General features: G+C 45.3%; 1 protein-coding gene across 6 annotated transcripts in view; it reads right to left on the minus strand.

Annotated features, from left to right (window-relative positions):
• Positions 1-4,940: 4,940 nt before the first annotated feature.
• Positions 4,941-26,720, minus strand: part of Atp8a2 (ATPase phospholipid transporting 8A2) — a 651,823-nt gene continuing 630,043 nt past the window's right edge. For all 6 annotated transcript variants that reach the window (XM_045153898.1, XM_045153899.1, XM_004670531.2 and 3 more), the window contains 2 exons: positions 10,689-10,780; positions 4,941-5,338 (listed from right to left, as the gene is read on the minus strand). In XM_045153898.1, coding sequence (XP_045009833.1) covers positions 5,241-5,338; positions 10,689-10,780 — 190 coding nt within the window. In that variant the 3' untranslated portion in view covers positions 4,941-5,240. The remainder of the gene's footprint in view (positions 5,339-10,688; positions 10,781-26,720) is intronic.

Raw genomic sequence — 26,720 nt, forward strand, 5'->3', positions numbered from 1 at the left:
TTATTGGTGTGCAGTGATTGCCTTGTAAGCACATACCAAGCTACCTCTAGGAACACCACTGGATCCAAGCCAATCCATGGCAAGGGAGTCACAGCCTGATCTTTAGTCCTCTCTTCCACACAGAAAATCTTACTTAAAAGGGCTTTTTTTTTTTTAAGGTTTTTGAGACAGGGTCTCACTTGTGGCCCCGTCTATCCTCCAACTCTTGATCCCCGTGCCTCAGCCTCTTGAGTGCTGTGATTACAGGGATGTGCCATCCGAATGGGCTCATAGGCTCCTGATAAGCCCTCTTGACCTCTGAGCTTCCTGGCAGGGTTGTTTGGATAATGCTATTATTTCCACTTTCTTCTTCCCATTTCTGCCATAAATCACAGCCACCTGACACCTTATTCCTGACTTTTCAAACAAACAGCTCTCCTTCCTTTCTTTAGCAGGTCAGAAGAAATGCCTGTGGGCTGATCTTGCGAGTATGTTTTTCTTGGTCTGGTGCCTAGGACAGGGAGCACACAGTATATCTCAGAGGCAGGCAGAGCAGGAGCCTGTCATCTGAAAAGGAGCCAGCCTGGGTGGAAAAAGAATCAGTCTTTTGTCTGGGCTCTCTGGGGACAGCAGAGGTGTCCCTGAGTCTAGGGCTATGGATATGCTATGGGGTGGGGGAAGGGCTCACCCCTCTTTTCTGCTGGCATTAGTTTGTAGCTTCTGACCACTCAGATTTCTGTTCCATACCCTTTTCATTCTAGAAATCACTAATACTGGGGTAAACAGGACATAGTTAGAAAGGATTGTTACTCAGTGATGCAACAGAAACTGGTGCTTCCACATAACTTGGGGCGCTAAGTACAAATGAATAAGTGAAGGGCACACCAAACCAAGATAAGAATTACTAGTCTGTCCTTTTCAGGAACACTTAACAGTGTCACTGTGGGACCTTACCTCCACTAGCCAGGGGAAACCTGTAAGAGCCCTCCTTAGTGTTCTTTAAGATGAAAGCTGGCAAGTGCGAATTAATCTCCCTCTAGGCTATGCTGACACAGACAATGGCCTTGAGTCCATGAAGAGCCACCAACAGAGCTAAAGGGTATACATGTCTCTGAGGTGCTTTTAACTACACATGTTCATTTAAGCACTGAATACATGTATAACGAGGGATACTATCTTTTATTTTTTTATTTTTTGAGATAGGCAGGGTCTCTTTATATAGTCCAGGGTATTCAGGAACTCTTTGTAACCCAGACCAACGTCCACCTTCCTGCCTCAGCCTCCCAAGTGCTAGGATCACAGATGTGCAACTTCATAACAGATAGTGTACCATCTTCTAACTTGACCTGATAATCAAACTCATTCCTTTACCAACTTATTACTTCAGGCTCTGGCCAGTTCCTCTGTTCACAATTTTTATGCACCCCAGGAGATGAAGGCTACATTTCAAGTGCTAAAAGCTAAACCGCTCCTTGAATTACTTTGGAACAATTACTCTAGGCAGTAATTGAAGCCCTGGCTGAACTGTGCGTAGATATTTCACATGTTCCAATCTGAAGACTACTTTATCTGATATGGCAGCTCTGCAAACATTCAACATATGGCGTAACACATAAGTATTTAGGGACAAGAATATCAAATAGAAAATTCTCTCTCTTATGATTTAGAAAAGGTCATTATTATAATCAATAGACTATAGTTTTCTTTTAAGAAATTCAACCTTACCATCTGTAATCTATATGTCCATATACAATTTCAAATACTAGCTTCACTTAAAAACATTGTTCATTGGCTAGGATGAGACTCAGTGGCCTGGTGCTTGCGGGAGTATGCACAAGCCCAGAGTTCTATCCCCAGCACCAAATGGGGTAAAGTTCAAGAGGCAGAGAAAAGAAGATCGGGAGTTCAAGGCCAGCCTTGGCCTACAAAGATAGTTCAAGGCTATTCTAGACTATATGATACCCTATATCAAAATAATAATAATAACAAGAAAATCATTCACTGGTTTTTGAAAAATTACTGATTTTCACTTTACAAACTGACAGCTTATCAAAGACAAGAAAATGTCAGCAGAGTTGTCAGCTGAAGCCCTGATTCCCTTTCTAGGATATTTCTTTACAAATGTTAAGGGAATTCCATCCCTTTCTCCAAAGCTTGGGTTTCATATGGTTTCTGTTTTTGTGTTTGTACATGTGTATTGGGAGATGAGAAGAGTAATGTTGGTTGAGGAGTTCTGGAATATTCTGCACTTACTAAGGCAGAGCAGATACAGCAGCTCTATTTCGCCAAGTGTTATACAACCCTCCCTGACCAGCGAGGCCGTGCTCACTCAGACTGTCAGGCAGAAATGGGCAAGCTACTGTACTCTTACCCTGCCTGTACGGTGTGCAGAGCAGCAGAGCCCAGGACCAAGGCAGAGGACAACGGTTGTGCCGTTTGCAGGCAGCTGGTACAGGAGATAGCCTCACCCAAGAGCTGCTGTCTGTGCACAGCACTAGCCAAAGGTTAGGACTGAATGGCTTATGCCAGCTTAGCCCAATCAGACGCAAGCCCTGAAACGCTGAACTGGTTTGACCTTCCAGTTTGAGAGTTCCATAGTGTGTGACAAGAGTGACAAGTCCCATGTGACATTTCTACTGAGCTGACAGCCAGTGTATGTAATCTAGTCCAGTCCACCCTACTCCCTGGGGAGGGGTTGTGTATGATACTCTGACCTCAATTTAAAGATAGGACAAATCACACAGCTCCTGAGTTGGGCCTGGCTAAATATTATACATCACACATCATGACAGCTGCTTTGCCTAGAAATCCAATTTAGTCATTTGGTTAGAAGAAAGCTTAATCACATGAGAGAAAAAAATAGAAAGTCATCTACTTCTAGAAATGTTTGCTTCAGTGTGCATACCTCATTATTGCAAAGATTGTTTAGTCTACTGTTCAAAAGAGGAAACTTTTAGAATATGCAAACTATATCATGACGTTAAAAAAAAAAAAAACTAAAAGGAAAAACCAAAACCCTAAACAAACACTTCTTTTCAGTAACCTGATTGAAAGGGTCAAGTTCAAGAGAAGACTAAGTATCTGACAAAGCGTTGAATTTTAATTCGGTCTTTCCAGATGGATTTAGTTGTGGAGTGAGAGGTGGTGGTCAGTGCCCAAGGCACTCAATTCACTTTCCCTTTCTCTCCCACATCTTGGCCCTCCCCTCTCGCAGTGTGCCGTCAGATCCACACTGTGGCTTGCAGCGATAATCAGGGGCACACTTCCCAATGCCTTTCCTGCATGGTAGTCTGTCAGGGATCCAGCCTGCTGGTGCCCTGGTTTTGTTACCTCGGGGAACAAGGAGTGGTCACTTCAGAACTCCTTATTAACTGTAGCATCTTGGCTTCTCTCAAGTCCTCCTGGTCATCTCCTAAGCGAAACTTTCCTAGTCAATGAAAATTGTATTCTAATTTCAATGCTCACTAATTCCAGAAGTTCCAAAAATAAAGAGTTAGAAAGCAAAGCACACTTTTGTATTTCATAAGTCAGCACAACATCCCCAGAGGAATGGTGTCATTTTAACCAGTAACAGGTGCCCAGAGGGATTCGCTTTAAGCCATCCAAAAATCTGGTTTGGCAACCATAGCAAAGAGAAGAAAGCCTGCCTCCAGGCCTGTGCTCCTGAGGGATCCTGGTGGCTTGGAGTACCCAGATTCTCTCCCAAATCACAATGGGGCTTGTAGTTGGGAAAGCCAAAGATTGGTCACTTCTCTTTCTTGCCTTCAAACTCAGGACACGGTTTTGAGAAAGGCCCCTGGGTTTAAAACTGATTGAATAAAGGAAAATATCTCAACATTTTAAAAACAGGGATGTCCTTGAAATGTTTGTAATTCTTTTCATTGAAAGTTTGTGGTAGCAGATGTGTGACTCACATCTGTAATCCCAGTACTCCAGAGGCTGAGGCAGGAGGATTGTGGTAAGGTCAAGGCCAGCCTGGGTTACAGTATAAGACCTTGTCTCAAGAGACCAGCCAAATAAATCTACGCAGCAAGGTCTCCTTTCTGCCATTGGACCCATGGACTGACTGATCATGACCACTGACTCTCAAGGCTATGAGTTGAGTGTCTCTATTGAGGAAATATGATGGAGAACATCCTGTGTCCACCTCCAGTGACTTGTGTCCTTCATCACCTTCTGAGAGCATTGGGGGTCCTCTTCCTCACCTCTCCCTACCCTGTGCTTGCCCTCTGAACTTGCACACCCTGATTCATTCCAGAACTGCAGAGTCCCTACGCTGCACAGATACCAGACGGACTCATTCATTTCCCAGCAGAGGAAGTCTAAAACTAGCTCCCAGGGAAGCAGCATGGGTTCTAATGGAGCGGCGGCCAGAAGCCCAGCTGGGAAGTGGTGTATAGAGCCTGACAGGGCAAGGGGTCCCCCTGCCATCCTGAACCTCAGGATTCCCTGTCAGAAACAGGCAGATAAGCATCGGGCCAGGCGTGGCATTGCTGCTCCTCTTCTCCAGTTGCAGAATGCAAAGGGTGGGGAAGAAAAGGGTTGGTGGCCAACAGCTGCCATGCTCCACCCCCAGAACCAGCCACGCAGAAGATCTGAGGACAAGGGCACAGGTAGGCAATGTTAGGACTTCAGGCTGGGCGCCCAGAATGGACACCAGCAGGTTGTCTGGCTGGGAATGTGACTGATAGGCCCAAAGAAACGTCCTCAGATTTATCCTTAGCCGTAGTCTTTTCTGATTTCATTGTGCTCCAGGAGCTTATGCCATCTTCATACAAACGAGACACAAACCAAAGCAAGTGGACAACCTGCCTCGAGTGAGGCTGTGTGCTGCTGTTGGACATTTCTGTGTGTTTCCCAAACCGGAAGGAAGTGTGCCTCTCTCTATGTATACAAGGCTGATCTCATGGAATATAAAGCCCCTTTCCTTTCTCCAAGAACCACTAGTACTGATGCTTAAATACTGGTGGAACCGTTTTTAATCTCACACCTCATGGGGAACAGCTGAATGCTTCCTCACAACGGAAACAGAAGTTGGGCCAAGCACAACGGGCAGGCTGGGGGGAGGACAGCTTCCCCAGCGGCCTACACCTGGGATTGCAAGGGGACAGAGAGCTGTTAACAAACTGGTTGGCTAAGGCCACAGAAATTTATTTTCTGGTGTTTTGGCTGCTGATGCCAGTCTCTTCTGACAAATATGTGTTAATACTGGTCTGACAAACCGAATCATTTCCCTTAAGTCAATCAGGAAAAGTTGCCTCTCATTTCTTCCTTGACTTCTTTTTGGTGGTGTCATAGGCGCGGACTATTTCCTCCTGAGTGACAGCTCCATGCTCCTCCTGAGAAAAGGCATACCCATCTGAAGAGAAGCACACAGGAGAAGGATTAGTGGGAGACACGGGAAGTACTTGGGGGGCCAGAGATACACTGTTTTCTTAGATCTCACGGAACTGTGTCGACTTAAGGTCAAGGTTTCCCTAGCCTTGGATAGGGAAACCCACCATGACGACACCTGTGCCCGTGAAGGGCCCATCAGTTGGCAGGTGGGAGTGTGACAGCAAGCCATGACTGGTACTGGCATGGGAATCGCTCTGGGAGGCAGGAGTTGTTTTCCGTGGCTATAACAAAATGCCATGGATGGGGCAAACTGTAAACAATAGGAAGTTAATTTGCTCACAGTTCTATAGACTGGGAGTCCAACATCAAGTCCAAGATGAAGAGGTTACATCTGGTGAGGGCCACCCAGCTGCAGCCGACTCCTGAGGTCTAATCCCCTCGGGCAGTGGACAGCATGCAGCCATTTGTGCAGGCAGAGCCCACGTAACCCGATCATCTCCTCCAGCTGCCCCCATCTTTCTTCCCTCACCCCGGCAACTGCACTGCAACATGAGTTTTGCAAGCCAGCGCCTTTAGCCATGGAGGCACCTCCCCAGCCGCACCCCCCAACATGAGTGTTGGAGAGCTCCAGGACTGTCTTGTGAATTTGCTCAGATGTTTGGCTTGGAGAAAATGGTTGCTAGGGCAAAGCCGCAGTCCCAAGAGGAGAGGCTGCACAGCAGGACACTGCTACCCTGTGCGTCCCAAGTGTGCACCGGAAGGGCTGGCTGCCGTTTTCTGCTCCTTAGGAAAGCATGCCTTTCAGCTACCACCCAGAGAGCCCAAAGGCTTAAATGGGCCACCAGGGTGCCTCTGCAGAGGTGGCCTTGGGGGTTCCTCTGAGGACACAGGGGCCTCAGACTAGACAGTCATGGGAGGGGAGGGAGGAAGGAGAGGAGACAGACAGCTTGCATTCTGCAGGGAAGGCAGGATGAGCTATCCAGGGTTAGCACAAAGGATAGACACAGGACTCTTGTCTATTTGCTCATCTCCATTTTCAACAAAACAAATCCCCACAAGCCAGCAAGAACCACGTCCTGGGAGCCACAAGGAAGCAGCTCCCAGAACAGCACCGGCTTCTCTCATAGCCAGACAAACTGTGGGCTGAGCTGAGGCAGAAGCAAGCGTGGAGGGAAGGCTCTACTGGAGCCATTCCTTGTCTTACCCTTCAAGGCCTTGAGTCCACACTGGGTACTGGGGCTTCCTCACTAAGCTTTCCCAAGTGGCCTTCGCTCCACATGCTCTGCTCTGCACCCCACAGAGCACGGGTTGCCTCTCACCTCTGTTCCCCAAGAGTTTTTGGATTTGGGCCAAGCTGTTTGCTGAAGCTCACAAGGGATGAGAGACTACCACCTCCAGTGTGAGAAGGGCTGCTCTCAGCCCCCACCTCTCTGGGCTTGCTCCGGTCTTGTCCTTCCCACACACAAGGTGCCCTTTGTGAAGCATTCTTCCTGCTGGCCAAGGGAATTGCCTTTTCTTGGAACAGTTCAAAGCAAAATCTAGCATAGAACACCATGTCTACTGAGAACAAGACTGTGTCCCATGGTCAACTTAGACAATTCTGTTCTCTGATCTTTTTTAAAAAAAATTAGTTCCTTTTTTTAAAAAAAATTATTTATTTGTAAGCAGAGAGAGAAAGAGAGAGAGAGACCTACTTTCTCTTTCTCTCTCTCTCTTTTTTTAAAAAGTATTTTTATTTACTTGAGGTAGAGAGAAAGAGAGAGTGAGAGCAAGAGTGAGAACAAGAGAAAGAAAGAGAGCAAGAAGAATATGGGTAGGCTGGGAGAGACTCCAGGCATTGCACAAGAGCTCCAGGAGCATGCACCATTGTGTGCATCTGGCTTTATGTGGGTACTGCGGAATTGAACCTGGGCTGTCAGACTTTGCAAGCAAGCGTCTTTAACCACTGAGAGATCTCTCTAGACCCGAGACCTTCTTTCTTATGTGGGCTCTAAACCGCAAGAATGAACCCAGCTGAGCTGGGTTTAGGGACACAGGCCTGTTATCCCAGCTACTTGGAAGGCAGAGGCAGGAGGATGGCAAATTCAAGGCCAGCCTGGGCAATTTATGGAGGCCCTGTCTTAAAATAAAAAGGAAAAAGAGGGCTGTGTGAGACCCTAGGTCCAATCAGTAGTCTAAAATCAAAGGAGAAAGAAGACACGATGATAGGTTTATCCTAGGAGGGGGTAGGGGTGCTCCAGCTCATTTAAAATACTCCCTTTTAGAAGCCAGTCTTTGTGGAGTTCGAGCTGGTATGGGAGAATCCAGGCCTGGTGAACCAACAGGCCTGAGAACCACTTAGGTAATCTTACCCACCCAGCCTGCCGGCTTCCATGGCCTGATCAAGCAGCAGAAGTCTTCTCAGGGTTGTGCTGAGGAACATTGAAATGCCACCTGTGTCCCCACGGGGGCTCAGGGGAAGCCCAGTTCTGATATAGAGTAGATATGGGGAGACAGTGACCTAGAGGAAGCACTCTATAACTCAACCCGGGAACTTCTCTGGCTGCTTCCTGACCCCACAACTGTTTCTAGACCCTAGCCAGACTGCAGAGGGGCTCAGGTAGAAGGCAGGAGATGAATGAATTTTAGTTGCTATGTCTGGTCCAGAAAAACATTTGGGGAAGTTAATAAAACTCAGTCATTTTTCCTCATGATTTTAGAATAAAATTCTTCTTATATCATGTTCCTTCAAATCTTAGGCCTTATAGGCTCATAATAAAAGGAGAAGCTTCCTGTCTGTACAAGATTCCTGATAGTCACAGAAATGAAGAAAACCATGGGGATAATGAAGAAATTAAACTGAAATACTTATTTCAGTTATTAATATGACACATTGGCACCTTACAGGAACTCCATTAGTTAGTTTGTTGTTATTATAATGAAATACTCAAGGCTATAACCTTACAAAGAAAGGAAGCTTATTTCACTACACAGATCTAGAGGCCTAAGGTTGAGGAACCACATTTAGTAACTGTTTAGTAACTGGCATTTTTCTGGTAGGGGCCCAAAGTGGCACAAAGTATCCCATGGCAAGAGACAGGAAGGTGTATGTGTGTCCTCTGGTCTCTCTTCCTCTTTGTATACAGTCACCAGGATTTAATCATGGGGGATGCACCCTGATGTCTTTATATACTTCTTTTATTTTTTTAAACCTTTTATTAACAACTTCCATAGATATAAACAATATGATCAAAACCTCTTTCCTCCCACCATCTTTCTTTTTTATCTACTTCCAAAGGTCCCAACTCTGAACATTACAGTTGATTAAGCTTCCATTTCCTTATCTAAATTATGGTCACAACTGAAGTACTACCAAGATTAGAATTAGAGTTGTAGCTTTCATTTTCCCTGGGTGACTGAGACTGCGACAACAGGACTGATGCAGGGGAGGTGCACGGCTGGAGGAAGCTACACAGACTTTCCTGTGCCCAGAATCCTGAGCACTCAGGGATCTGCTCTAGTTGTGAATGGCAAGGGTGTCCCGCACCGTTTAACAGGCTCTGGTACTGGTATGGTTTTAGAATCATTCATTTTTTTTCTTTGTATTTGTTCAATGGATTACTTTGCCTTCAAAATGTGGACAAGAAAAATATGCAGTGGTTTTTAAGAGTTAAGATTTTCCCCTAGAAGTTCTCACTTGGCCTTTGAACCTAGGGCCTTGTGTATGCTGGACAAATGCTTTTTTACTGAGCTAGACGCCAGTCCTGCCTAGTCTTTTGTTTTGAGACAAGGTCTCACTAAGTTGGCCACGCTGGCCTTGAACTCACTCTATAGCCCAGGCATGTTTCATATATATATATTGAGGTAGGGTCTTACTGTAGCTCAGGCTGACTGGGAATTAACTCTGTAGTCCCAGGGTGGCCTCAAACTCATGGTGATCCTCCTACATCTGCCTCCCAAGTGCTGGGATTAAAGGCATGCGCCACCCACCACGCCCAAGACTATAATTTATTTTTAGTGTGAGTATTCTTTTTTAAGTTTTGAAAACTTGTTTTTTTCAGGCAAGTCATGAAGTTGCAATCCTCCTACCTCAGCCTCCTGAGTGGCTGGGGACATATATAGGCCTGTGTCTCCAAGTATAGCTGCCATGTTCTTCCTACAGTGACTTTAAGACAGTTGTTAGGGCAGCAGTGCCCTTCACAGAGTGAACCACATACATCACACCGTGTGAAAAGCATAAGCATTCACGTTATTATATGCACTTTCCTTTCCACAGGCCAAAACAGAAACTACAGAACTGTGCAACTTACTTCGCTAGTTGCACAATAATAACCATAACAGGTAGTGTCTTATTGGTCCTTTATGGTCAGACACTCTTTAAGGCACCTTATATATACGACTTCATCTACCCCTTCCAACAACCCAACCTGGTTCTCACACCATCCTCATTTTACAAATGCAGAAACAGCGATTAAGTAACCACTCTAGGATCACACAAAAGTAGCAGAGTAGAGACCAGAGAGCCCACGTTCAGAGTGGGAGTGAAGGAATGTGGAATGCATTCCTTGGAGGATCCCATCAATGTTCCTATTTGACCTTCCATCTTAGGCCAGAGGCCATGGTTGTGACATGAAGCCACAGCGTAGCACTGCATGCACTGTTCTCTGTGACCCAAGGGTCAGGACTGGGCTAAACCCCCTTTGGATGGTGGAAACTCCAGGAGAGGGGGTGGAGAGCTAAGAAGTGATACCGTGCATACTCTCTCTGAGGAAGTCTATATCCCTGACAGGTGACTCCCACCTGAACCACACAGGGGACCATCAGAGCTGGCTCTGCATACATGGGTGCCTCAGACTATTCTCTTCCTTCTAAGCCCCCCAGGGAGGGCAGGAAAGCAGGGAACAGGTGAGCCAGGGAAAGAGGAGGGTGATAGGAGAAGGGGAGACCCAGAAGGGCAGAAACTGGTCTAGGGGTTTGCTCCCTGAGAGCTGGCCCCATGAGGTTGGAGGTGGGGACGTTTTAGTCCCTTAGGGGTTGGGGGGAAATGGCAATTAGCCTCGGGGCAGCTTTCCTTGGGAGAAGCATAGAAACCATTCTTTCTAGGTTTTGTCACTTTCAATTAGTGTACTAATCTTAAATAAAGCCATTCATGCTGCTCTATTTAGGGACAACAATTTAGAAGTAATAGCACATCAATCTCAAGTCCTCTTGGGAGGCAGAAGGATCTTAAACCTGCCAGGATTTTAAGCTTTAGGGTTTTGTCATTTAGACATCTGATGGGGTCCAAGGGAATCGCCCCCATTAGAATCCACTTCCACGTGGGTTTCCTGGGATGGTGGCTGCCCTATCCACCCAGCTGCCCGCTGCCCACTGCCCACTGCCTAGCCACTCACGTGAGACACACTGATGGATGGAGCTTCCACGGAAGAGGGTAGGGGGTGTCTTTCTCCCGAGCCTCTTGATCAGGCGGTCACGCTCGTTCATCCTGCAGGCGAGCACACAGAGTCAGGACCCACCCAGGTCACCCCAGCACTTTCCCAAGGGCTTCAGGGTAACTTTAGGCAGAGGGGGATGAACAGCTGGATTCCCATGTAAGGGGTATCATTTTGGAATGCGACCCTTCTCCTCATTCAGGGCATGACAAGTGCTCTTTCCATACCAGGCAGAGCCCCTGTGGTGGAATCCAAGCCCATGTCCTCAGGCTACCTCACCATCAGTCACCTCCTGAAGCACCTGCATCAGAAGAGTCACTGGCTCCCAGGCCCCCACCAGTAGCTGCTTTCTGCTGCACAGCCTGGGGCTTCTGAGTCACGGTGAGAGTGGACCTGAGTTTTTTCTGAAACTCAAGGATGAGGAAGTACCCTTTGTCTTTCTTGAACTTTCCCTCCAACCTTGCCACTGCTGTGAAAGACTGTGGAGTGGCCATAGGGCAGCTGTTTTACTTACAACATCCCCCAGACGTCTCCTGACTGGGTCTGGCTCCCTACCATTTCAGTTACTACAGTAGGAAAATATTAACTGGGAAAATTCCAGAAGTAAACAATGAGTAGGTTTTAAGTTAGACGCCATTCCGAGCTTGTCACTCATATCACTTTCTGTCATCCTGGAAGTTGGTGTCATTTGACATCCTATAAGAAGGGTGAGTGTAAAGGGGTTTGGAGAGCCCATCGTAACTTTCCTGACAGTGTATTGTTATGGTTACTATTTTATTATTTGGTACTGTTGATATCTTACTGTGCCTATTTTACAAGATGAGCTTCATCATAGGTCTTTCTGATGTGTGTAGGATTTGGTACCATGCACAGTTTCAGGTGTCTGGCAACGAGTCATCTGCTGACACAGGAGGACCACTGATTTCTCTACACCTGAAGGGAGTTCTACGCGCCACAGGGCTCACTTGCAGGATGTCACTGCTCGCCCTGAAAAGAGGCCTTTGGTGTGCTTGAGTTTGCTCTTTAATTGTGGGCTGAATAGTGTCCCTTAGATATTCATGGTAAGGAGTGGGAGTGTGGCTTAGTGGCAGAGCTCATACTTACTATAGGTGAGACCCCGGGCATGAATGTGTACACACACACACACACACACACTCTCTCTCTCTCTCTCTCTCTTCATGTTACAGTGCTAACTCCCAGTACCTCAAAATGGGGTTATAAATGGACATACAGGTAGGCCCCAATCCCTGTGTCTGGTGTCCTTTCTGAAGGATGGAGATTAGGACAGAAGCAGAGGAAAAGCCACACACAGGGAGAAGACGGCTACCATGAAGCCAAGGGAGCAGTCAACCTGGTAGAAACTTAATCTCAGACTTCCAGTCTTCAGAGCTAAGTAAATGTCTAGTGCCAGCCCCTCAATTTGTGGAACTTTGTCATGGCAGCCTGAACTCCTCGGCAGGCAAGTCCACCCCCAAACTTATTTACAGAAAGTGAGGGCATCCATGAGCTTATAGCCTGAGGAAGCCCATCCCCACCACAACACCCTTATTAGTACTCAAAGTGAAAGGCCCAAGAATTCAGAAGCCCAGAAATACTATCACGCTCCAAAGGGAGCTTAAGCGGGCCTCTTCATACCTCAAACTCCAGGCTTTACTCTCTGTTGGAAGCAAGTAAAGAATCCCTCTTCTCATTATATCAGAGCCCACTCCTAATATAAAACTAGGTAAAAAGGGCACGAGATAGCCCTCAAGGATGGGAAATGAGTAATGAAGTGAACCACTTATTTGGTTTCTGTAAATAGCCTGCACCATAAGCCTTAATAGCCCACACTGTAAGACTTAGTAGCTCATACCATAAGCTGTAGCAGCCTGCCTCAGACCACCAAGGTCTTAGGAGGCTGATACCACACTCTGCTACCCCCACTTAAGGACCTGCGCATATGCTGACCTCCAAGGTCATAGGAGACTGATACCACACTCTGCTACTCCCACCCAAGGACCTGCGCAAATGCTGACCTCCAAGGTCATAGGAGACTGATACCACACTCTGCTACCCCCACCTAAGGACCTGCGCAAATGCTGACCACCAAGGTCATAAGAGAATGATTGGTCCACGAGGGGCTTGAACAAATTAAACTAATTGGCTTAGAAACTATGGGGTGGCACAAACGGACTGGCTTGCACCCCGCGGGCTCCTGATATTAAAAAAATGATTGGTCTAATGCACAGGCTTTGTTAGAAACCCTATAAAAACTGTCCCGTTCCTGCATTCGGGGCTCTAAGGTCCTCTACCCCTGTGCGGTGTACGACTGTGGGCCCCAGTGCGCTTGGAATAAAATCCTCTTGCAGTTTGCATCAAGACCGCTTCTCGTGAGTGATTTGGGGTGTCGCCATATCCGGGCAGAGCGTGGGGTCCCCCTCTTGGGGTTCCTTCAAAAGAACAAGTAGCAAAACACACTTAAGCTTGGTGCACAGTCACACCCCTGTAGTTACAGCTACTCAGGAGGCTGAGACAGGAAGATTGCTTGAGCCCAGGAGTTTGTGGCCAGTCTGGGTAACATAATATAGTAAGATCCTGTCTCAAATAAACAAACAAAAGGCTTTTATGTATCAAAAGACATTATCAAGGCTGAAGAAAGGGATCAATAGCTAAGGTGCTTGCTTGCAAAGCCTAATGGCCCAGGTTTGATTCCCCAGTGCCCACATAAAGCCAGATGCAAAATGGCACATACATCTGGAGTTCGTTTGCAGTGGGGAGTAGCCCAGACATGCCCATTCTCTCTCTCTTTTAAAAAGGTAAAACAAAATATTTTTAAAAGATGTTATCAAAGAATGAGAGGACAACCACAAAATGGGAGGAAACAATCAAACCTAATAGGGGTCTGGTATCTAGAGTATATAAACAACTCTTGTAATAAACAGGAAATAGACATCGAATCCAACTGAAAAAATGGGCAAAGAAGATACATACTGGCTAGAAGCACAGGAAAAGCTATTCAACATATTCAACACTGGGGAAATGAGACGGCTCCTGACACTTTACTAGGATGGCTATAAAACAAAACATACAAACAAAAAAACAAAAAACAAGCCCAGCAGAGAGCAGACTTGGAGAGAGATCGTGGTGAAGTGGGAACCTCTATCACCACTGGTGGAATTATAAAATGATACAGCCATTTTCCCTCAGTGAATTAAAAACCAGCAATACCATATTCTCCAGACATTCTACTCTTGGATAAATAACTAAAATAATTGAAAACTGACTCAAATATATACTTGCTACTATGGTGGTTTGAGTCAGATATCCCATATAAACTCATGTGTTTTGGATGTGTGGTCCCAGATGGTGGCAATTTGGGATGTGGAGCCTTGCTGGAGGAGGTGTGTTATTGGAGGCAGGCTTAGGGGTGTCGTAGCCAGCTTCCCCTTGCCAGTGTGTGGCCCACTCTCCTGCTGCTGCTTGTCACCTGCTATGACAGGAGGTGATGTCCAGTCTTTGCTCGTGCCATGCTTTCCTCTGCCACCAATAAGCTTCCCCTCAAGACTGTAAGCCAGAAAAAACCCTCTCCTTCCATCTGTTGCTTTTATTTGTGTTTTGTCCCAGTAACATGAAAGGAAACTATAACACAGACCACACCAGCATTATTCACAAACATCAAAAAGGAAGTAAGGGGCTGGAGAGATGGCTTAGCGGTTAAGCGCTTGCCTGTGAAGCCTAAGGACCCCGGTTTGAGGCTTGGTTCCCCAGGTCCCACGTTAGCCAGATGCACAAGGGGGCGCACGCGTCTGGAGTTCGTTTGCAGAGGCTGGAAGCCCTGGCGCGCCCATTCTCTCTCTCTCCCTCTATCTGTCTTTCTCTCTGTGTCTGTCGCTCTCAAATAAATAAATAAAAAATTTAAAAAAAAAAAGGAAGTAAGTAACCCAAATATGCATCCACTGGTAAACATACAAATGAAATGTGGTATGTCCATTCAATGGAATATTAGTCAGCCATATAAAGAAATTCAGTAGTGATGTATGATACAACATGTACAAGCTTTGAAAACATCACAGACAACCCTAGAGGCCATGTATGATAATACGACCAGAGTAGGCACAGATTAGATTAGTGGTTGCCGGGGGCTTGCGGGATGGAGGGAAGAGGGGAAGGATGAGTGACTGGTAAAAGTGTGGTGCCCTTGGGGAGAGTGAGATGCTTTGAAACCAGCAATGATGGAGGCTGCATAGCACTCTGCGTTACGGAGCCGTGTGGTTTAAAACAATCGAGTGTATGTTAGGTGAATTTTATCACAATTGAATAATTAAAATGAGGAAATTCAATTATAAAACCAAAAAGAGAAGGGCTTGATCCCAAATCAAGACTAAGTCCCTCCCATCCTCTGAACCGCAGGCACCAATGCCCTTGACAGTTCATTTCTCCAGTGGCAAGGGAGTGTAGGGATTCAGATGTTTGCTGTGATTTTATTTTTTTCTGTGCTGGCATAAGCTGGTACACTCTGGGATCTACTGGTGTGAAAGGTGTTAGGTAAACATGAATTTAGCCGAGCTGCGAGCGGTCTCGGTGCCTCCCCAGTCATGATGGCCAAACCGAAGCTGCCTCGAGTCCTCACAAACAGCCCTTTCTCTTCAGGAGCCGACATACCCTGGAAGAGGTGTTAGGTTCCTGTCCTAAAAAACCGGCAGTCCTAGGAATAGTTGTGAGCCGAGAAGGGTTATGTTGGGGAAAAATAAACTGCTGCGTCCACATTTCTGCTAGGAAGCTATTCCTGCAAGAATCCCTCAGGCCCAACTGCCCAAGAACAGGAGAGGGGAACCTGTAGCCCATTGCAACCCTGATTTTCATATCACATCGGCAGTTCACGTAGCTGATAGGCAGGAATCATAGAGGATGCCATCACATACCCAAGACCAAATTAGTTTTAAAAACTCTTATTTATTTATTTGGTGTGTGTGTGTGTGTGTGTGTGTGTGTGTGTGTTATGGCGTGGAACCTTAGGGCGGCCAGAGCAGACTGAGTGTCCCATTCTATCGCTCTTCGACTAGGTCTTTGTTTGGGGCCAGTGTCTCTTTCTGGATTCCTGAGCATGCGGAGCTCTAGTAAATTTTGTGTCTCATTCTCCCCTGTGAGACTGGGATTGCTGGCACACTTGGCCACAATGTGCTATTTACGCAGGACCTGGTGATTTGAACTCAGGTGGTCTCAGGCCCTTTCAGGAAATGCAAATAATGACCGAGCCATCTCTCCAGAGCATAGAAATCAGCTTCAGGGCGTTCTTGAGAACCCAGAAGCAGCCAAGGCTGGTAACTGCCCAGTGTGTATAAAGATCCGCAGCACCGCAAGAAGCCAAAAAGCCAACAAAAAGAATCAAATGGAGATGTATGTGACAGGTCCCTCAGAGAGCCCCCAGTTCCCTTCCCTTCAAGTAAGGCCAGACATCCACCAATCCAGGAGGCTACCCACATTCTAGTCTGTCTGCAAGATCTTTAGAACAGACAGCATTTTACTCATTCCAATTTGAACATTAGGAAATAAGAAACCCTTTGGTCTCAAGTTAATTCTAGTCATATTTAAGCCTTTGTAGACTAAAGCCTGACCTTGGTTAAATACATCCATATAATGGGGAAGATAATAAGAATAAAGCCAATAGGCTTTCTAGCCTAGGATTCTAATGAGGTAAGAGTTCTACTTTCTGTGTTCTGGAGCCTTCAGAAGCTCTACTCCCCAAATGATCTCCTTCCTTCTTTTGGCCAATCCATAATATCCTACCGTTAAGGCCAGATTCCCTACCTTCTCATTTGTTCAGTATTTATGCAGCACCTACTGTGCGAGGCTCAGTGCTGGAAGTGCACAATATAAGGCCACGAGTGCCTTAAAAGAGACTGTGTTAAACTCAACAAGGTGAAATGGAAGAAAGAAGCTTCTAGAAGTTTGAGAGAGAGAGAGAGAAAGAGAGAGAGAGCGAGAGCGAGAGCACAATGCCTTTCTATGCATTACCGAGAATGCTATCCTACCGAGGTTCACTGAAGAGGACCAGGACACTCTCCCCTCCCATCTCCTGCAGGCACACCACCGGAGGGAGAGGCTGTCCATGCAGCACAGCCCGCTTCTGACCTCACTAGCTGAGCAGGCAAAGGAGACTTTGAATGACAGCCCCGCACATATGGAAGCCATTACCTCACTCCACCACTTGCACTGGTGAGGCATCTCCTCAGGCCGAGCCTCCCAGTGCCACCGTGGTCAGGCTGGAGGCATGGGGCTGCTGGGAAAAGATAAACTGGCAGGGCACCTAATGACCCAGAGGGCCCCAGGGGAAGGCTGTGTGGTGGGTTCCAGAGGCCTTCATGGAAGGAGCTCTGAACAGTCTAGGCTCTGTGCATTTGCCAAAGGGGACTCAAAGGACAAAGAGAAACCCTCGGTGTGAGGCAGGGAGTGGAGCATGGAGATGCGGCTTCATTCGCGGGAGTCCTAGTAAAGGTCTGTACCCAAGAGTAGGACCGTGCTATTTGTGCTCTCAAAACCGCACCGTCATCAATTCAAAGGCCATTGCTTATAACACAGTTGCAAGTTCCAACTGTTTTTCTTCCCTCACTCTGTTCTAGTGACATAACCTTTCTTTTGTGTAGCTCCTGGAACATTCCAAATGTTTGCCTGCCCCAGGGCCTTTGTCCTGGCTTCCTCTTGTTCGCCCCACTGAATCGGCTCTGTCAGCTTCCTCTCATCCGCTGACCACAAACGATCCCCTCCTCAAGCACTTTCTATGTTGAGACTATTTTGTTCCCATATTGCAGGCTCCGCTGTGGAGCTTGCATTAATTCCCAGGTTTCCAACCAAAACAAAGTCCCACAAGGCGAGAAGTTTGCCTTTTGTCTCTATTGCCAGCATCAGCACCTGGGAGCCATGTTGAAGATGTTCACAGGCTCCCTGCTGGACTTAGGGTATGGTTCAGTGGGACAATCCTCGCCTAGCATGGCAAGGTCTAGCGCCCATCCTCAACACTGGTAAAGAAAGAAGGGCTGGAGAAATGGAGGAATGGCAGAACAATACAGCACATGATTGAAACACAAGCTACCAGGCCTCTCTGGTTTTGTTCTGGAATCACACCCTGATTCACTTTCTTCCAGAAGGGAAGGGAGGAGCTAACCAGCTGCCAGCTGGCCTTCTGAGATGTGGTTTAATGAAGTTCCTTTATATAAAAGGCTATATCCAGCATGCAGGATGACTGAATCTATATCCAACCCATGTGGAAGACGACCAGTTATGTCTCAGACCTACACACGTGGCTGACACTGACAGTCCTGCTCATGGAAAGTATGATTTCACCCAGGTCTACGGTTAGCCCTTTCCTGAAGTATGAGAACACTTGCTGTAAGGGACGAAGGAGGAGAAGAGCTGGAGATGGCGAGAACTGTACATTTAAAAAGGCAAAGATAACCTTTAGAGTGTGTGATGGTCACAGATAAGAAGTGGTTGAGAGGGCTGAAGACATTGCTTAGCAGTTAAGCTGCCTGCCTGCAAAGCCTAAAGACCCAGGTTCAATTCCCCAGTGCCTACGTACTAGATGCACAAAGTAGTGCATGCATCTAGAGCTTGTTTGCAGAGGCTAGAGGCTCTAGCATACCCATTCTCTGTCTCTGTGTCTGTCTCTGTCTCTCTCTCTCCTTGCAAATATATAAATAAATTATTTTAAAAGAAGTGGGAGAGAGAAAGACCACGAGGTGCAAGAATAAATGAGGGGGCTGGGCTGGTTCAGAGGCCCTGGCTTCCATCCATTACATGAGGTTTGGGGTTCATCTCTCAACAATATGCCAGCCACATACTCAGGACAGCCCCAGAACTGTACCCTGGCACTATAAACCCTCATGGTGCAGCTGACAGCTTCAGTGCAGCTACACAGAAGCTTAACAAACAGCCCCTGCTTCAATGTAAAGACAGGTCGTGCTTAGTGGCTTTGTTGTTGCTGCTGGTTTTTAAGTCACATCCTTTTTTTCTTATGGATTATAGAAAATAATGAATTTCATTATGACATTTCCTTACACATATATCATGTATTTTGATAATATTTGCCCCTCATATTTTGTCCCCTCCCTCCTCCTGCTAGCCCTTTTCTCCTCAAATAGACCCTCTTCTGCTTTCTTTCCTTTGTTAAAAAAAATCTAGATTCCACACCGAAAGAAAGCATGCAGTATTTATATTTCTGTGACTGGCTTATTTCACTCACTGTGATAATCTCCAGTTCCAGCCATTTTCCTGCAAATGACAGAATTGTGTTCTTCTTTGTGGTTAAATGCAACTCCACTGTGTTTATACCACAATTTTCATTATCCATTCATTGGATGATGGGCACTTAATCAGCTCTAGTTTTTAATCAATTATCTTTGAACACCTTTGCCCTTGCATGACACAGATCTGTTTAGTGGGATTTCAGAAGAATTGGATCAGGTTTGAAACTACAGTCTGTTATGCCATTTTTAAAATAGGAAACTTTCTAGGCCCTTTAACCTGCAAATTACTTGTAGTAAAAATAACTGTCTCCACACTGTGCAGTTTTCTTAGCTCTGCTTCCTTCACTGTTGGTCTGGGCACTAATGGGCAATAAACATCTGACTTTACCAAATCAAATGAGCATTCAAACAAACAGAATAATTCAAAACTGGCTGCAAGGACCCCCTGCCTAATCTGTTGAGGTAATTAAAGAAAGATGAGCTTAGTCACCAATTAACCTCCTAAATGCTAATTAAAGATAATGAGGGTTCAAGGTGCTTGGCATGCCTGACCTTCCTGTCCTGGCAGAGTTCATACACAGACTCCCAGAGGGGAAGGACAAAGTGGATGCAGGTGCCGGCTCCATGGGTTTGCCTGGGAAGAGGCCCAGCCCAGCTGGGGAAATGCAGGCATTCTCTGGGCAGGACTTACTCATGGTCACAGGAGAGGTCATTTGTTAGAGAGTCCCAGACCACAGGTGAGCCAGTCAGTTCAGCTGAGTGCAGAAACAAATCGGAGGACTTCAGAAATTGTTTTAAATTCTATTCACGGTCGTGCACTACCTTAAGTTCTTTCTAGAACAGCGAAGGTGTGGGTAGACAGGCCATCATGAAGGGTGAATGAACTCCAGCCTGGATCTGCCTGGGTGGATGCCTAGATTCCTTCTGGGAAGAGCCAGAAAGAGCCTGAGAGAAGCGATGTGTCTAGCTGAGCCTCTCACTTCCTGGCGACCAAGCTCCACACTAATGCCATAGGATGCAGTCTCCACATAGGTGGTCACTCCATCACGACAGAGCATGCTGGGCTGGGCGAGTGAAACTGTGTGGAGCCACCACTACTGTGGCACAAAACCTCTACCAGCACCCATGGCCAATTCCAGAGCCATGTCATCAAGTCAGTGTAAAGCTGTCATCTGAGTCATATGGTGGTGTCAGGACCAGGTTGTAGCCTCCACCAGCCTGTGCTCACTGTGGCCAGTGAACTTACCCAGGATTTCTGTTTTGTTTTGTTTTGTTTTTTCCTCAAGTTATGGTCTCACTCTAGCCCAGGCTGACCTGCAATTTACTATGTAGTACCAGGCTGACTAAGAACTCACAGTGATCCTCCTACCTCTGCCTCACAAGTGCTGGGATTAAAAGCGTGCACCACCATGGCCAGCTTGAGCCATTTCTTTTAAAATGAGATGAGTGTCTACACCATACGTTGCTCTCATTTTCTATTTGGGAGAGGAGTCCTACTGAAGGGACTCACTTGGGCCCCCAGAAGTGAGGTCCTGACAGGTCTGAGATATCACTTTATCTTTGGAACCTTCCTGTCTGTGAAAAGAGCTATGGCAATGTGAAGGGCACAGAAAAAAAAAAATAACAGTATCAGGGTATAAGAGAAGGGATGCACATTTCCCCACTGCAAGAAAGGGTGGGGGGCAGTTATGAAATTATTTAAGAAGTAGGTGAATTCTTAAACTTAATTATTTACATATATATATTGTTATGTGGCCTCTCTCTAGTCCCTCTATAACAATTTGCCTTGGGTCACCATATTTCCTGAATACGTGAACAGACCAGTAGGATGCTTAAGTCTGGGAGTAAGGTGTACTCTGCTCCTGAGACGAAAAGTGACCCCTACGCACTGTTGGTGGAGAGGTAAAATGGCACAGTTACTATGGAAAAATTATAAAATGTTCACAAATAGTGAAAAGTAAAACTGTAACCCCATTACTGGGTAAATATCCAAAAGAGTTGACACTAACACTGAAGAGATGCCTGTGCACCTATGTTCATTGCAGCACTGTTCACAGTGGCCCAGATATGGCTCATGAAACTGTGATAGGCACACACAGTAGGATGCTATCCAGCCTAAAAAAATCCTGTCATCTGTGGCCATGTGCATGAGTCTGCAGGACATGATGCGAGGTGACATGGGCCAAATGCTGTGCATTTTTACTTATGCGAAATCTAAAAACTTCCAGCTCCAAAGCAGAGAATAGAAGGGTAGTTACCAGGAATTTGGAGTCAACACATTCTAAGAGCACGAACTTTCAGATTTCATATGTTCTATAGAACTAATGCATAGTAAAGTGGCTATAGTTAGAAATAATTTTTAAGGCCAGACATGGTGGCATACACCTTTAATCCCAGCACTTTGGAGGCAGAAGTAGGAGAATGCCTGTGAGTTCAAGGCCAGCCTGAGGCTACGTAGTGAATTCCAGGATAGCCTGGGTTAGTGTGAAACCCTACCTTGAAAAACATAAAAACAAAAAAGAAAAAATTTATAAGAGCACAGATGTTAAATATATCACTGTAATGCTATAAATGTTAATTAGTTCAATAGATATCCATCTCACAATGGATAGAGTATCATAACATCATGTCTAATATGTACACATGAATTTTATTTTTCAATTATACCTCATTTAGTCTTAAAAGTAAGAAAAGAGAATTATAGACCTCAAAGAGTTAGTAAATTTCTTCCCCCATATCTAATCAAAACTGGCTTTTATGAAGATGGCACTCAGCCTTATCAGATTATCAGAACCCTGAAGGAAAAGCATCAATTACCATAGTTTCCCAACCCTGAGGTACACTGACAGAGTGACATCCCACCCCGAACTTCCTACGTGGAGGTGTTTTTGAAACTCAGGCTTAAACCAACCCACCATGGCATTTCCACAACTGAGGGGATTGGCACAGGATGGTTCCATTGAGGACCACACGAAATTCTATTACCTGGTGGTCAGGGTCAAACTCTCCCTCTTCCACTAACAAGCATGCACATGGCCCGGGGAGTAGTGGTAGATGCCTTTAATCCCAGCACTTTAGAGATGGAAGCAGGAGGATCATGAGTTCAAGAGCAGCCTGAGCTACATGAGACCTTATCTCAACAAACAAATAAATAAGAAAGATGCACATGGTCCCATCTATGCCAGTAACTCCTTGCGGTCATGACAGGGCCAGGAAACAGATTTAGTATAGATTCTTGCAGGCAAAGTGGGAAAAAAAAGTGTGGAGACTGACAGATTTCCAGTGACATCTGGCTGAGGCTCCTTGAACTACAACTGCCCTCTAGCAGAGAAAGAAGGAGAAGCCAGGGCTCCTCATACACACACAAACACAACTGAGCTGGAGTCTCTGCTCGTCCACTGGGAGCATGTGCCATTGACCAGGGAGCCCTTGGTCCAAAATAATTCAGAACCACTGGTTCCACACAGACTTTAAGAAACAAAGACTGTACACATACGCTCAGGACAGACGGCAGGGAGAGTGATGTGAAAGATTGCAGAATAGAAAAAGTTGGGATGTGACTACTTATTTTTGCCTCATGACTTTGAGACATATACTTAATGTTGACTTTTATTTTATATTATTTTTTTTGCAGTGCACTTTTAGGTTGATTTTCACTGTCAACATGACTGGCTTTAGAATTACCTAGGAGACATATCTCTGGGGTATGTCTGTGATGGGGAGCAGGGTGGTGTTTCCAGAGAAGTTTAACTGACCGAGGGAAAACCCATCCTGAAGGTGGGTAGCACCATCCTATGCCTGGGGTAAATTGTTGTAGAAAAGTGGGTGATTCTTACAATGAATCTTGCACCTCTTGATGCTGGCCAGCTAACAGGATCCTCGACAAGTCCTAGAGACACATTACTTTGTTTTTGCATGGCCAAGCTGCAGAGGCCTTAGTGGAGACCAGGTTGACTCTTTTTAAGAATCTCTACTTAAAATTTCTTAGCCTATAGCTGCTTCTTATTAGTAGAGTTTTAGTGACTCCCTGCAGCTTACAAAAATAAAGCCCTGATTTCATCATGGGTCATATGATCTGGCCTTGTCCAGTCTAAACGCCTTCCATTTTTCTGGACTCAGCCTTGTCACGCTGAACTTTTCATTGTCTCCACCTATCTTGTCAGAGCTACAAGTCACTCTCTGCAGTTAGACTCCCATCCCCCCTTACTACCTGAGAAGAAATTCTGATCTGCCCTGGCCCCCTCTCTATCCTTCTATGAAAACACTATTCCCATTGAATTCTCATTGTCAGCCTATTTATCCTCACATTGCTTCTTTTCTATTTCTTCACTGCCCAGTTTGACTCCTGGAAAACTGTCAGGGTTTGCCCCAAGGACTTGTGTAGATTAGGAACCCCATAAGGAAAAAAGGAAAAGCAGAGGATGGGGATGTGTCTCAGTGGTGCAATGCTTGCCTTGAATGCAAAACTCGCTAAGTTCTGTCCCTACTGCCACAACAGAACAAAGCAACACAAGACGGAACAAAATTCCATCAATACGGGCAAGTTTGAGTGAGCAACCATGAGTGTGGCTTTTCTCAGAGTTTCTACTTTTGTCCAAGTTGACCCTGGAAGCTTAGGAGGAAAGCTGACCAAGAGATAGCCGCTTTTAGAACAGAAACTTCTACCATACCATATGCCCACTCCAAGGCATTTTTTTAAATAGTTTTATTGGGCTGGAGAGGTGGCTTAGCAGTTAAGGTACTTGACTGTGAAGCCTAAGGACCCAGGTTCAATTCCCTAGTACCTACATAAGCCAGATGCACAAAGTGGCACATGCATCTGGAGTTCATTTACAGAAGTTAGGGGTCCTGATGTGCTCATTTTCTCTCTGTCTCTCTCTCTCTCAAATAAATAAATGAAATTTATTTTATATTTTTATTTATTTATTGGAGAAAAAACAGGCATGCCAGGCCTCTTGCCATTGCACATGAACTCCAGAGTCAAAGTCATTTTTCAAAACTCATAGTGCTACTTAGCAGGTATTCAGGGACAAAACTTGTAAGGATTAGTATGTGAGTGGGCAACAATTTAAAGAAGAAAAACACAATTAAGGGAGGATTATGGCTTACTGTGGCCATACTATGGCAGGATACAATTTTGAGAACATATTACAAATATTACTGTTTCTTTGAGAGCAATGGAGCATCTCAAGCCAGTGCTAAGTTCATGTCTTGCCACCTGCAAACAATTGACAAGTGGAGACGGGGCAGAGAAGAGGTTAAACAAAGGGTTATTAGGGAAAAAAGTGAAAGTAAAGCAGAAAATTTCCTGAGCTCAGAGAGGTCCCCAGCATCTAATCCCTTGGATCTGGTTTTCTTATAGCCTTGGGGATGTAAATTAGGAGTCAGATTAGTTAAATTCAAATGACTGTGGAGGACCTTGATTGATTTGTGGGTTAGGAAGAAGTTCACATAGTCATAATGAGCCCATCAGCAAGAGAAAAAACCCAAGAAAAATTCCTAGAAGGCGGCAGAACTAGGAAGGAAAAAGGAGGGTGTCCCTGGTCGCCATCTTAATGAGTGAGGTTTAGATTCAGACTCTATCTAATACCCCCCTACTCTTGGCAGGGCAGGCTGACATCTGTGTTCTTCTGGGCTTGTGTCCCTAAGAAACTACCCACAAAAGAAGACCGCCTTGCTCCTGATCTCAATCATTCCCACTAACTCTGAAGTTTTCTTCTTCTGTTGTTATTTCATTTTCTGTTTGTTAATGGCAGAAGTAGATGAGAATTGATGTTGAATGGACATGTTATTTATATAGAAACTATTTCCTGCTGAAACTAACATGGAGACAACAAAGGAAATCACCCCAGAGAAGTGCAGACTGCTAACGATGTTCTAGGCTGGACACATTCCAACAGAGCTGTAAAAGAACTTGCACTGTGTACGCTGCTGGGTCCAACAAGCAAACGCGGAGTAAAGCAATGACACAAACTCTGAGGCAAACTTGATGGAATGATGTGGTTATGTCCTTTGGGATTGCATTAAAAGGACAAGGAAGAAAAAGGGTAACCTAATATAGAGCAAGAGGAATGAGGAATCTAGAGTTCCTGTGGGGGACACGGGTGTCTGCGAGTCTTGTGGAGGAATTCCCTGAAGATCCTGACACACATCTTCATCTGGAGTCAGATGACACAATTGTCTGCAGACCTCTCATGCAAGAGAATAGACAGGAGTTCACAGTTTCTGTCTTTATTACTTCCAAATACTGAGGAAACTAAAGTGAAAGGCTCTAAGGACATGCAAAAGGGCGACTTCAGCGGGCTTCATTTCAACTGTGCAGTTTCTGGGCCTGGGAAACCGAGGTCAAGTGTGGCAGGGATGTGTGGCTGTGACACTTCCCTGGGATAGCCAGTGGGAAATTCATTGGGACAAAGGTCCTTGTGTGTCAGATGCTCCAGGATGCACAGTATCTGGGGCTTTCTGGCCACAGACTGCAATCCACTTGTCCAGCAACACGTGTGTGAACCTGGCCCCAGGGCCCTAGCTAGCCTGTTCTCTTCTGCAGTGTGTGAAGGAAAAGCGCATGGATTAGGAACAGGCCAGAGGGCTTTGTCGCTAGCCGGTGACAACTTGGACCATTCTTTTTCTTTGAAAAGATTTGTAAGGATGGTGAAAAGATAATAGCTTAGACAATGAGGCCATGTTCTGTGCGCCAAAAGTGTTTTCAGCAAGTTCTTCTGCTGGGTTCTTTTTAAACAGGCAAATGCTTTTTGAATAGGTTGGGGGGGGCGGCGGTGGAACGAGTACAAAAGGCCTGAGTGATAAGCCAACTATGATTCTAGAAATACTTTGAATGTCTAAAATTTCTTCTATTTAAATTCTTTGATGATATCAGATGAAAGGGCCAAAGTAAATAAAAGGAGATTTTAAATGACTAAGTAAAAATTACACTAGTAATGAAAGTTGTATTTATGAGACAATTCAATGAGCATATATATAAAACTCTTGTTTCAATTACACTGTTCAACCTGCCAACACTTTGAATTATTTGTATTTCTGAGATAAATGTGTAATAAACATTATAATAATTCAATGTGCTTTACTCTTTCTAAAATGTATTTTTAATAAGGTGCTTCAAATATTTGTAAGAATGTATGAATTTGGATTTTGTGACTAAATTTAAATATACAGTAATATACGTTTGGAGGATTAGAGCAACATTGACTATTCTTTTAACCACTAGTTTTTAATTATATTGTATAAGCATCTAAAAAGTATTTAACTAAAGTAAGAATATATAAATATTTTATCTAATGCATAGCAAATCTTAATGTACTGAAAGCCACAAATGTGTTTGTTCACTTGCTCCTACAAGGGTATCAGATGAAAGGTTCTTGTTTGTGATCTTACAAATAGGGAACTGATTAGGAGGGTTGTAATTATAGGCAGCCCTTCATTCAAAAAAGCATTATTGTGTGTCCATTCATAAAAAGTAACACTGGCAGTGAATCTGTTCTTTTGTTTTTCTGAGCTAAGTTCTTACTATGTAGCCTAGGCTGGGCTCTACCTGGAGGCCCTCCTACCTCCACCTGAGTGTTGGTATTACAGGCATGCGCCACCTCTCCTAGTGTGATGAGTCTGTTCTGCTCAACATGTATAAAATTGGCCTGTGTTCCTGTCTACTACATAAGCCAGTCCTTAGCACTATTATCTCTCAATATTATTTCAGTTGTGGCACTGACACAAACTATCTGTGGCTTCTTTACAACTTGTGCAATTTTTAAAATTT

The sequence above is a fragment of the Jaculus jaculus genome, chromosome 7 (genome assembly GCF_020740685.1).
Source record: "Jaculus jaculus isolate mJacJac1 chromosome 7, mJacJac1.mat.Y.cur, whole genome shotgun sequence".
NCBI lineage: Eukaryota > Metazoa > Chordata > Mammalia > Rodentia > Dipodidae > Jaculus > Jaculus jaculus.